The 12,824-nt window shown below is 44.4% G+C and overlaps 1 protein-coding gene across 3 annotated transcripts in view; it reads right to left on the bottom strand.

The window, feature by feature from the left end:
- The window catches only part of MTSS1 (MTSS I-BAR domain containing 1), a 121,275-nt gene that overhangs the window by 12,970 nt on the left and 95,481 nt on the right, over positions 1-12,824 (bottom strand). For all 3 annotated transcript variants that reach the window (XM_040431670.1, XM_040431671.1, XM_040431672.1), the window contains exons 4-9: positions 12,417-12,501; positions 7,703-7,794; positions 6,879-6,953; positions 4,365-4,522; positions 3,384-3,491; positions 2,865-2,962 (exon numbers count right to left, since the gene is read on the bottom strand). In XM_040431670.1, coding sequence (XP_040287604.1) covers positions 2,865-2,962; positions 3,384-3,491; positions 4,365-4,522; positions 6,879-6,953; positions 7,703-7,794; positions 12,417-12,501 — 616 coding nt within the window. The remainder of the gene's footprint in view (positions 1-2,864; positions 2,963-3,383; positions 3,492-4,364; positions 4,523-6,878; positions 6,954-7,702; positions 7,795-12,416; positions 12,502-12,824) is intronic.

The following is a 12,824-nucleotide window of genomic DNA, read 5'->3' as shown; positions in this document are numbered from 1 at the left end:
GCATGGTTTTCAGCTCTTCGGCAATCAATGGACCAGGGGGAGGCTCATCAATGACGGACCATGACACTTAGAGAGTCTGGATACGCCCAGTGGACTCTTGGGCATTCATTTGTAGGGAATGATCCTTTTTATAAGGTATGCAGCGTTACAATGCACTAATGTAAATAATGGATATATCGTTAGAAAGGCCTTTTCAGGTTACAAATGGTGATGGAAAAGGCTTGTAGGAGCCAATCCTGCTGATAGGTTTCCTTTAAAGAGTAGCAGAAGGATCAACCCTATTAAACCAGGCATACTTCCATGTAGTATTGATCCTGCGGTTTAAAATCCGTGACTCTGTTCAAGAGAAATCAGCCGTTTATTAAATATGCAAATAAGGGCTTGAGTGCAACGAGGGGCTGGCCCTAGCACTCATAGCACCTCAGCTCCTCCGCTTTCTACCTTTAGCCACTCTCCCTCCCCTTGACTGACAGCGCCAGCCATCCTGACTATTCTCTTATCTGGCCCTGTAATACCATATATGTGCCACTGAATCTCTAATTGGCGCAGGCGCGGCAAGCATCTCAGCACCAGGAAAAGCTGACATTGCTGCACATATGCTGACTGAAGATTGAATGGCACATGCCACAGGGTTACAGAGCCAGGAAGGATGCCTGGCCCAATCAGTCAAGCGGAGGGCGGAGTGGCTAAGGGCGGAAAGTGGAGGAGCTGAGGTGCTCCGAGGAGCTAGGGCCCGTCCCTTGGCGCACTGAGGCCTTCATCCACATAACATAAACAGCTGATCTCTCATAGAAGGTGGCACAGATTTTAGAGGTATTGTTTGAATCAGCAAGATCCTGCTGATACATGCTCTCAAAATGAGAAAACTGTGTCTGCTTGAGGTTACCACTAGGGGGGGCTTAATGCATACTACGTATACATTAAAGTCAATAACACGTATGCTGTAAGCTCCCCCTAATGGTGGCTGTAGGCAACAAGAATGTTTGTGAGAAGCAAAGCAGAGGATCTGGAACTCCGGATCATGAAAACAGACCTCTGACCTCTCTGAATACTGGAATAATGACAGAATAAATATTGGAGGGTACCACAGTCCTAACCAGACAGTGTTTCGGATATTGCACATGACGGGCTTGCATGCATTACTGGATATATATCGTCCCTCTACATACCCAGCTATAGACACAGTATATACTGCAGGTTTGTGCACACAGTCATGTAAAACACACACAGGTTGCTGCCTTGGGCATGCTTGTGTGATTCTTGAGGGACCAGCACATGGGGGGAGGCCATATCGCAGCGTGCCGGATAGACAACGGGGGATATAAAGACTCCAGGGTGAGACATCATGCACATTGAACTGGTTTACATTGCACAAAACAGTTTCTCCGGGGTGAATGACATCACTCAACGCATCATACGGGGAGGTCTGTGTGACACAAGGACACCTCCCCAGCTTATGTAATGGCCACAGGTGAGCCAGGAATTAAAAGGTTAATTTGCACTATAACATTTATCATCGTAAACCAACATAGTCCAAAAACACCTCCAAATGAAGCCCCCCCATAAAGTCTGGCGTACAGTAATTTATAGAACTCAACACCATATCTAGTGGTAGAGCTGGCCAGAGCAATCAAGAAGGTCAATGCTCATGAGCTTTGGTTACTACAGGCAAACCTTGAGGTAAGGAGAAAGAAGGTCCCGGAGACAAATAGAGTTCCTCTATCAGCTTTCCTTTAATATTCACATGAAGTTGACAGACGTCACCACCCTCCACATGACATAATATTGACGCGTTTCGGGTAAGCACCCTTAGTCGTAACACCATGCCAAGTGTGGCCCTTCTATTTAAAGGGAGTCAGAGATTCCTCCACCCACCACGGGGAAGGAGTCAGTCACTCTATAGGTTGCCACACACCTTGACACACCCTTTCGTTTCTTACATCAATTACTGGTATAATTGGCAAACCTTGACTCTTGTTGAGATCACCAACATTGCAGGTCTGCCCCCCCCCCCAACCCTCAGTGGTGTACCCAGATATTGCCAGCTTTATCCAGTAACCAACCAAAATATTGAAAGGATATAGAAAACTGCAGGGGCTGGATAAAATATCAAGTTAAAGGGGTTGCTCCACGAGGACGACCCCTTCTCTAAATGAGGGCGTGTCAGTGGTCTTCATTTCACCACAGGTCCAAGGCCAAAATATTAAATATTTGGCAATCAGCTTTAATTCCAGGAGAATTAAAATTTCTCTTGCAGGCGAAGTGAGGTATTGCATGCCGCCCATTCATTTGAATTGGAATCGTCCCTACATGGTCCTCCAGCAGCTTTACACTCTGACTAACTGAGGCAGGACCATATGGACAGGGGTTGTCCCAACCTGACAATCCCTTTAACCATCACTATCAAAATTTCATGAAAAAATGTGTTTATTTTTCCTCCATCATGGACATTTCATAGTCGGAGGTTCTCTGCAAATTTTTTGTAAAAGGCATTAAAGGTTCATGTAAAGGGGATATGTAGAATTAGAAACATGGCTGCTTTCTCCATAAACAGGGCCACCATGGGTTTTGCAGCTCCACTGACGTGAAAGGGGCACAACCTGTGCACATGCGCGAAGAAAGCAGCCCTAATTCTCTAATTTGGGAATCCCCTTTAAGTCTTTCAGTTTTTCTCTGTCCTCTGAAGATCTCAGTGATTTAGGACAGACTGGTTGCTATAGAATGAAATGTCTGTGGTTGCTAGGTAGTTTACCCCCTAGCAACCAGACTGTCAGAAAAGACTCGGCTTAGCTGTATTTGTCATAATACATTTTTGGTAGAAAACCACAATGTCACAATGGGCAGAAGAGACGCCCGTCACTTACCTGCAGACACTGGATTTGCGAGACATGGTGGTACTCGGAGACGAGGGTGGAGTCTGGTAAGACCAATTATAGTCTGAGCCTTTTAAATCATGAATCACCTATGGAGACATCAAGAAATCTGATTATCTATCCCATCTATACTGAAGTGTCCACGTGATGCTGGACAATACGTGACAATTAGGTATCTGCAAAAAAATGTAAGATATGCAAGACATCCAGCTTCTCCTCTGCCTGAAACGGATGATAACAACGAGCAATAGAATGCATTTAATTGCACAACCAAATAGGTAAGAATAAAGAATAAAAAAATAAAATTAAAAAAAAGGTGCTCTCTTCCAACAACAGCGCCACCCCTGTCCATAGGGTGTATGTGGTAATGCAACCCAGCTCTGTTCACATCACTCAGTGAGCTGCATTACCAGACACAACCCGGTGGTGGCGCTGCTATTGCCAGTAATTGCATACAACCTGTTGTATCCCGTAACTATTAACGTCTTGCTGAGTTATGTGGTCGGTCACCTGTTCACTGGCAGAAGGAAGTTTATGTGGATCCATGGTTAGGGTCTTCAGGTCTTCAGATATGGTCTGTAAGTGTGTGATCTCCCCCAACATTGAAATCTCTTCCTCCTGTTCAAAAGATGACAGCAGTGTCAGGCAAAGGACAGACAAAATGAAGGGCAGAGCCAAGAGAATTCATCAATCCACGAGTGTCGGACCCATAAATCCCAAGAACGCAGAAGTTCTTTCCCAGTAAGGCTCCATTCAAACGTCCTCAAATGGGTCCGCATCCGTTCCGCAATTTTGCGGAACGGGTGCCGACCCATTCATTTTCTATGGGGACGGAATGGATGCGGACAGCACACAGTGGGCTGTCAGCATTTGCGGAGCGCGGCCCCGATCTTCAGGTCCGCAGCTCCGCAAAAGATAGAACATGTCCTATTCTTGTCCGCAGCTTGCGGACAAGAATAGGCATTTCTATAGGGGCGCCGGGCAGGTGTGTTGCGAATCCGCAATTTGCGGGTTCGCAACACACCACGGACGTGTGAATGGAGCCTAAAGAAGTGGTCACCACTTAATCATGACTCTCCGGCCACTGGGAATCTCTGTGGTCGGACCACCACCTATATCACATACATATAGGCTGTGTAAGCTATCTTTTGGGGTTCTCCGGTTTTATATAAATAAGGCCTCATGCACGGATCCACAAAATGCAGTCTATGTGCAATCCGCATTTTTCTCACTCCCATCACTAGGAATGACTAGTGGTTCTTTAATTTGAAGAACCAAAAAACAGATGCGGATAGCACATGGATGACATCCGTGTGCTGTTTTTTTTTTTTTTTTTGCGTGTGCAATCCATTCATGTATACATTACATGCTGGCTATTATTAAAATATAAAACGACCTACAAACACATAAAAAAAATAAAAATAAAAACGAGAAAGACACAGGGTGGCGGCAACATAAAGCAAGTCAACGAAGGATGGAGCAAGGACTCACTATGACAGGCCGCAGCATGGAGCTGAAGGAGCAGAAGCGGCTGCGCTCCTCGATAAGGGCTTTCCTGACCGCTTGTTTCTCAGTTTCCTCCAGGAGAAGGTACTTGTCATTGACATCTTGTAGAGCGCTGTCCAGCTGGGGCTGTATATCTCCTCTCCCTGCAAACACAACCAAGAACAGCTAGTCAGTCTTACACGGGGTGCAGCTATAGGGCGTGTAGGGGTATTAGTCACATCGGCCCCTGGTGTCTGAAAGGTGCCCAAAAACACTGCCACATAAGACGACACCAGTATTATAAACGGCTCATGGTAGGTGGGGCCTGGTCACAGATTTTGAATTGGGGTCTCATACTACAAGGCCAGAAGTTATCTTTACTGGAAGGCGCCATTGGAAGGTATCAGACAACGGCGGCCCGTTAGTTTCACTGCAGGGAACATGTTGGTTGTGTGTCAGTGGTGCAGCCGTTTGAAGCAGCGGTTCCAAACTGGAAGGGTTGTCTCTGGACATTTTCAGTACCCCCTCCTCTTATTAATCTGCATTGACCATGGATATGGGCTGGGTTTTGGTCATCCTTGGTAGATGTAATGTGACATTGAGCAGCATAACCCCTTCAAAGAGATGATCGGCAGGGGTGCTGGAAGTCAGACCCCCGCCGATCTGATGACCTATCCTGAGGAGCCACTGCACAAACCTTTTAATAGCATAACTGCTGTTAATAGATACAGTAAGGAACAGAAGTATTTGAACACCCTGCAATTTTGCAAGTTCTCCCACTTAGAATTCATGGAAGGGTCTGAAATTCACATTGTAGGTGCATTCCCACTCTGAGAGACAGAATAAAAATTCAGGAAATAACATTGTATGATTTTTTAAGAATTTATTTGTCTTGCACTGCTGAACATACGTATTTGAACACCTGAGAAACAGCAAGAATTCTGGCTCTCAAAGACCTGTTACTGTGCCTTTAAAAAGTCCACCTCTACTCCACTCATTACTCTAACTTAGTAGCACCTGTCTGAGCTCTTTAAAGACACCTGTCCACCCCACAGTCAGTCAAACGCCAACTACTACCATGGGCAAGACCAAAGAGTTGTCAAAAGACACCAGAGATAAAATTGTGGACCTCCACAAGGCTGGAAAGGGCTACGGGGCAATTGCCAAGCAGCTTGGTGAAAATAGATCAACTGTTGGAGCAATTGTTAGAAAATGGAAGAGGCTAAGGCGACTGTCAGTCTCCCTCGGACTGGGGCTTATCACTGATGATAAGAAAGTTAAGGAATCAGCCCAGAACTACAAGGGAGGAGCTGGTCAATGACATGAAGAGAGCTGGGACCACAGTTTCAAAGGTCACTGTCGGTAGAACACTACGCCGTCATGGTTTCAAATCATGCATTGCACGGAAGGTTCCCCTGCTCAAGTCATCACATGTCCAGGCCCGTCTGAAGTTTGCCAATGACCATCTGGATGATCTAGAGGAGGCATGGGAGAAAGTCATGTGGTCAGATGAGACCAAAGTAGAACTTTTTGGTCTAAACTTCACTCGTCGTGTTTGGAGGAAAAATAAGGATGAGTTGCATCCCAAGAACACCATCCCTACTGTGAAGCATGGCGGTGGTAACATCATGCTTTGAGGGTGGTTTTCTGCGTAGGGGACAGGACGACTGCACTGTATGAAGGAGAGGATGAATGGGGCCCTTTATTGTGAGATTTTGAGCAACAACCTCCTTCCCTCAGTCAGAGCATTGAAGATGGGTCGTGGCTGGGTCTTCCAAAATGACAACGACCCAAAGCACACAGCCAGGATAACCAAGGAGTGGCTCCGTAAGAAGCATATCTAGGTTCTGGAGTGGCCTAGCCAGTCTCCAGACCTAAATCCAATAGAACATCTTTGGAGGGAGCTGAAACTCTGTGTTGCTCAGAGACAGCCCCGAAACCTGACAGATCTAGAGGAGATCTGTGTGGAGGAGTGGGCCAAAATCCCTGCTGCAGTGTGTGCAAACCTGGTCAAGAACTACAGGAAACGTTTGACCTCTAATTGCAAACAAAGGCGTCTGTACCAAATATTAACACTGATTTTCTCAGGTGTTCAAATACTTATGTTCAGCAGTGCAAGACAAATAAATTCTTTAAAAATCATACAATGTGATTTCCTAAATTTTTTATTTTTTTTCATTCTGTCTCTCAGAGTGGGAATGCACCTACAATGTGAATTTCAAACCCCTCCATGAAGTGGGAGAACTTGCAAAATCGCAGGGTGTTCAAATACTTCTGTTTCTCACTGTAGGTACAAGATAGATAGAAAGATAGACAGATATCAGATAGATAGACCGATAAGAGATAGATAAGACATGAGAGAGAGAGAGAGAAAGAGAGAGATAGACAGATAGATGATAGACATATAGATGGACAGATATGACATAAATGGGAAGAATAATGACATCAGCTTCTTCTGAATTCCTATCATATCTTTTCAATAACACCTCCTCCCGACATATGAAAGAAATCCAGATTTACCTTTCTTAGCTTTTTTCTGCAGTTTAAGGGTGTCTGATGACTTCTTCTTGATTTCTTGACGAGCCTTTTTGTATTCTGGAAGATGATAATGAAGATGATAGATTAGGACTTGTCTGATCTGTTTCTACAGGGGATTATTTCATAGAATACGTTTTTTTTACAGAACATGACCACCGGTCCCCACGAATACTCTGACACCACAACATTAACAAAGAATATGTATTATTTGTTTAATAGTTGTCGGGACTGGACAATCAGCCAATCATCCAGGAGTTGGACCTTCTAAATCAGCAGGCAAGTCAGGGAGCCTATAGTATGAAATACTATAGGCTCCCTGACTGGACTGCTGATCTAGAAGGTCCAACTCCTGGGTGATTGGCTGTTATTTCCGAGAGAACCATGCCTGAAGCACTACATCTACTTTGCTCCCTTTCTTGTTTGGACAATACCTCTTCTAAGGATCTGGAGTCCTGTGGATTAAATCTGAAGAAGGGCAACACTCAGGACAGCACCAGATGCCCCATCAGGGACGAGCTAAGGGACCATCACTCTTGTAAACTTTTGACATCTCTCTAAAACAAATCAAAGGCCTTTAATGATTGAAGGTTGTTTAACCCCACATGACCCCTCTCATATGGGAGCCACCAAGACGTAGCCAGTCAGTCACTGCAGTATTGTACGGCAGCCATTCAGATGAATCCACCTGAGCGAAAGCCACCGTTGATCAGCGGTTCTCTCCACTGGCTTGTTGCCAAGAACTAATAACCCTGCTATGATGTCCATATATCTAAGTAAACCCCTTAAGTAAAACACACAGCTCTTACCTTTTGCATGATCCTTGTCAAGTTGATTCGCAACCTTCTTCCATTCCTCCACCTGCTCTTGTAATGGATTGATCAGGCAGTCAATCAGAGCACTGTTATGCACATTAAAGAAAAAAAGTTGGTCTGGTAAGAAAGTTTAATGGACGATCAGTGAGAACAAGAAGAGGCAAGTGATGAAGAGTAGAGCAGAAAATGAGTGGAGGTGAAGGATAGTGAGAGCGAGGAGCAGATGTGGAGGATGGAAGATAGGGGGGTAGAATGGATGATGAGTGGAGATAGGACATAGAATAGAAGAGGAAAGAGAGGAAGAGCAGAGTAGTCAATGAGAAGGAGTGTAAAATAGTGTGAACTATGAGTAGATTGTGAGTACAGTGAAGGACAGAAGACCTTGAGAGGAGAACAGAGAAGAAAAGAACTCTAGAGTAGAGTGAGTGATGAAATGGGCAGGAAAGTACCATGGCAGGAAAATCAAAGAATTAGAAAGTAAACGTAGAAAACCATGAAGAGTAGAGGGGAAAAGGAGTAGAGGTGGAGGATACTGTGAATGATGAGTAGGGTAGGAGAGGATGGAAGAGTCTGAATATGATGGAGAAGACAACAGGTGGAGAGTAGAATAGACGATGAGTAGAGACAGAACATGGAATGGACGAGGAAAGAGATGAAAGGCAGGGTAGTCAATGTGCAGAGGTGTAGAATAGTGTGAACTATGAGCAGATTGTGAGTAGAGTGAAGGACAGAAGACTTGGAGAGGAGAAAAGAAAAAAAAATGTGGAAAGTAAAGCAATTGATGAAACGGAGAGCAAAGTACAATGGAAGACGAGTGGAAATACCAAGGAACTAGAAAGTAGAAGACTAAAACTATGAATAGTAGAGGAGAACATAAGTAGAGTTGGAAGACCGTGTGGATGAAGAGTACATTAGAGGATAGATGAGTCATAGAGAAGAATGGAAGATAAAAAAAAAAAAGAGAGATTCCTCAGTGGTTGATATCTTTTCATAGCTAATTGATGAAGATGAAGCCATTAAAAGGTATCAACCACTGAGGAATCTCAATCTTTTTTATCTCCTTACTGGCTAACACGGTACAAATATATTTTTAGAGTAGAATGGAGAAGAAAACAGGTGGAGAGTAAAATGGATGAGGAGTGCAGATAGAACATAGCATTGAAGAGGAAAGATGAAGAGCAGAAAGTCAATACAAAGAGTGGAGAACTATAAGTAGATTGTGAGTACAATACATGGCGAAAGACCTGAAGAGTAAAGTCAATGATAAAATGAAGACAAAAATACAATGGAATACAAGTGTAAATACTGAGGAATTAGAAAAAAAAAGATGGAAATGGTGGAGGATACTGTGAATTTTAGTAGAGTGGAGGATGTAAGAGTCAGAATATAATGGAGAAGAAAACAGGTAGAGAGTCGAATGGATGATGAGTAGAGATATAGAATGGAAGAGGAAAGAGATGAAGGGCAGGGTAGTCAATGTGAAGAGAAGTTGAATAGTGTGAACTATGAGTAGATTGTGAGTAGAGTGGAGGACAGAAGAACTGGAGAGGAGAACAGAGAAGAAATGGAGCAGAGAGAAGAGTGAATGATGAAAAGTAGGAGTAGGAGTAAGAAATACTAAGCCATTAAAAAGTGGAAGAGGGAAACAATGAAGAGTAGAGGAGAAAATAGGTAGAGGTGGTGGATACTGTGAATGAGTAAACTGGAGGATGGAAGAATCAATGATGAGTAGAAATTGGGCATAAAATGGAAGAGGAAAGAGATGCACAGTAGACAATGAGTAGAGCAGAAGAAAAAGTGAATTATGAGTAAGGTGGATATTTGAGTTGACAACAAACGCAGAGGAGAGGAGAAAATACTGAGACTAGGGGTGGTAAGTAGAGTGTCAGGGCAAAAAGGATGATAAGAACGATATGAGGTCTAGACTGCAGGACTGAAGAAGGCAAGTGGTCATGAGGAGGAAAGAGCAGATATTTATAGGAGCAAATAAGGTCTTCAAAGTAAAAGATACAAGAATAAGGAGATCAATAAAATGCCCTTATAGAAGAGCACATCTGAATCTACAAAATCACCCACTATGTACTGAGAGCACTCAAGAGATCCCCATTAGATTCCTTCTAGGCACTTATAACTTGGGGTGGGGAAGCTGACGTATTAGCACTCGGCATGTCTGATGGACCAAATTAGGCTACTTTCACATTAGCGTTTTTTGAGGATCCGTCATGGATCTACAAAAACACTTCCGTTACAATAATACAACCGCGTGCATCAGTCATGAATCGATCCGGTTGTATTATGTCTTCTATAGTCATGACGGATCCGTCATGACCACCATTGAAAGTCAATGGGGGACGGATCAGTTTTCTATTGTGTCAACGGATCAGTTTTCGTCTTGCTCTGCACCACATCGCGGACAGAAAAACGCTTGCAGCGTTTTTCTGTCTGCGATGGGGACGCAACCAAAGGTAATGGACTGCATTTTGGTGCACTCCATTTCGTTCAGTTTAGTCCCCATTCGGAAGCGATTTCTTCTGCTATTGAGATCCTATGACGGATCTCAACAGCGGAATTGAAAACGCTAATGTGAAAGTAGCCTAAGCTGTAAATTATCATGTCCTGCTGGGAGTTGTATTACTTCAGAGCCACACACTGGAGGCCAATGCTATACGGCATTCTCTGCATTTTCCCTTCTTCGTGAGATATCTACAGGGTTTACACCATAGGTGCTACAAATTATAGCAATTCATTCTTCTTTAGAAGGATCCCACAATGTCTTGGTGTTGAATTTCCCTGCAGTACCACCACAGGTGGACAGGCTAAGCTGTGGTCACGTGCCCTATTCTCCCGGTGTTATTTCAGGACGCCACGTGTACACAGCACATGTCGCCTTAACCACCTGAACGCAATCACGCAGAGACGGTGAGAAGTGCACAGCTGATGAGTAGGAGTTTGTTTGGAAACTACGAGGTAATTTCCATAATTTATGTTTAGATATCGAGGGCGGAAAATGTAATGAATCCAAAGATCTGTAAGCACAGAGGATCGAGCCAAAGAGGCGCTGCGGGTTCCAGCATCTAACATGTGAGGCCTGGCACACGTCACCAGACATGAACACAGACCAGACAGGGTGAAGAATGTGTTCATCTGGGCTGAACCCATCCACGTCTGCCGGGTGACTATTCTGGACTTTCATGCTACTGTGGAGATCCGGGTAGTCACCCACCAGCCTGTAGAAGTAATAGTGGTGCTATCGGTGTCTATCATTTTTTTTATTCCATAGCATAAAAAATTACTTTTACTATTTGATGGAGTTTTACAGGTGAAACATGCCAAAAGCAGGTATTTAAAGGGAATCTGTCCTCGGCGACCTCCCTGCATAGACACCTAGCTTTGGTTCACCTGATTAAAACGCTGTTTTTCTTTTGTGGATCTGAGGCTCCATTCCTGAGTTACGATCCTTTTTATTAATATGCAAATTAGGCCTTTGGTGCAATGAGGGCGTCACCACTGCTCTTGTTGCACCCAAGCTCCACATCTTTCTGTGGCCTGCCCCTCTCTGGCTGCTTTGCCAGTGCCTGGTCCGGTCAATCAAAGCAGCCAGGGAGGTGCTGGCCTTAGAAAGGAGCGGAGCTTGGGTGCGATAAGAGCAATGGTGACGCCCTCATTGCACCAAAAGCTTAATTTGCATATTAAGAAAAAGGATCATAACTCGGGAACAGGGGATCCAATCAACAAAAGAAGAGCAGCGTTTTAATGAGGTGAACCACAGCTAGGTGTCTATGCTGACAGTTGGATAGGGAGGTCACTGGCGACAGATTCCCTTTAAGGGGGGGAATTACCATTTCAAAGCCGTGGCATTTTACTAGGATTACAAGAGAGGGTTGGACCTCCTGACACAGATTATGAAAGGAAAGGGGCCAACCTGCTGTGGCCCGTCCACAGTCTCTCCCTGCACGGTGGCGCCCCACCTGCGCAGAGAACAGAAGCGGGCCCCAATAACTTAAATGGAGCTGTTCTTCAGTTCCCTGCACCCTGTGGGTGGCCAAGGAGCTGCCGAGTCTGTGAAAGGGCCGCAGCAAGGTGACCCCTTCAGTCTCAGGGTTGGTGGGGAGGTCCACTGATTATAAACTAGTACCATATTCTAGCAATATGCCATCACCTTATGAGATTGGAATAGCCTTTAAACCGGAAAAAAAAATTAATATCATAAAACTATCTCACCAGAACAAACTGGTGCCAGTGGCAGAAGAGCGCTGTGCCACCATGTCTCCTGCTGCCTCCGCTCACTGGCAGATTGCAGACTGCTGCTGATTGGATATAAGCCTCTAGGAGCAACGGGGGCGTTACTGCTACACCTAGAGGCTCTGCTCTCTCTGCAACTGCCGTGCCCTTTGCACCTTGAAGGGCCAGGCAGTGTAAACGTGATCACCCCTGCCTGGCCCTGTCAAAGTGCAGAGGGCGTGACACTTGCAGAGAGAGCAGAGCCTTTAGGTGTAACGACAACGCCCCCGTTGCTCCTAGAGGCTCATTTGCATATTTAAAACATCATTTTTCTCAGCAATGCGGGCACATAGGAACATGGGACCAACACGGATGTCTTCAGCTGCCAAGCGCACATGTAAGAGGTCAGCCAGTGTCATAGGTACAAAACTGCTGACAGATGCCCTTTAAGTCGACATGTTTAGGATTGACATAGATAAGCGCTGACCTGGAAAACTGTCTGAGTTTGGACTCGATGCTGCGATGTCTCATACACATTCTGGTCAAAGCAGAACCAACTTCTCGGGTCGCCCCTGAAAAATATAAGAAAAATGTAAGATCATTAATCATTAGTTTCTAGCAAATAATATGGACGTTATCCATCACATATACAGGACATCTGATATCTATATCTTCACACACAGCATGCAGTTTATAAGAGAGCGGGTATCTATCTATCTATCTATCTATCTCATATCTATCTATCTATCTCATATCTATCTATCTATCTATCTATCTATCTCATATCTATCTATCTATCTATCTATCTCATATCTATCTATCTATCTATCTCATATCTATCTATCTATCTATCTATCTATCTATCTAATATCTATCTATCTATCTATCTATCTCA

This window comes from Bufo bufo, chromosome 5, assembly GCF_905171765.1.
Source record: "Bufo bufo chromosome 5, aBufBuf1.1, whole genome shotgun sequence".
NCBI classification, from domain to species: domain Eukaryota; kingdom Metazoa; phylum Chordata; class Amphibia; order Anura; family Bufonidae; genus Bufo; species Bufo bufo.
The sequence above is the reverse complement of the archived record's forward strand: the minus strand, read 5'-3'. Positions and strand labels throughout refer to the sequence as shown.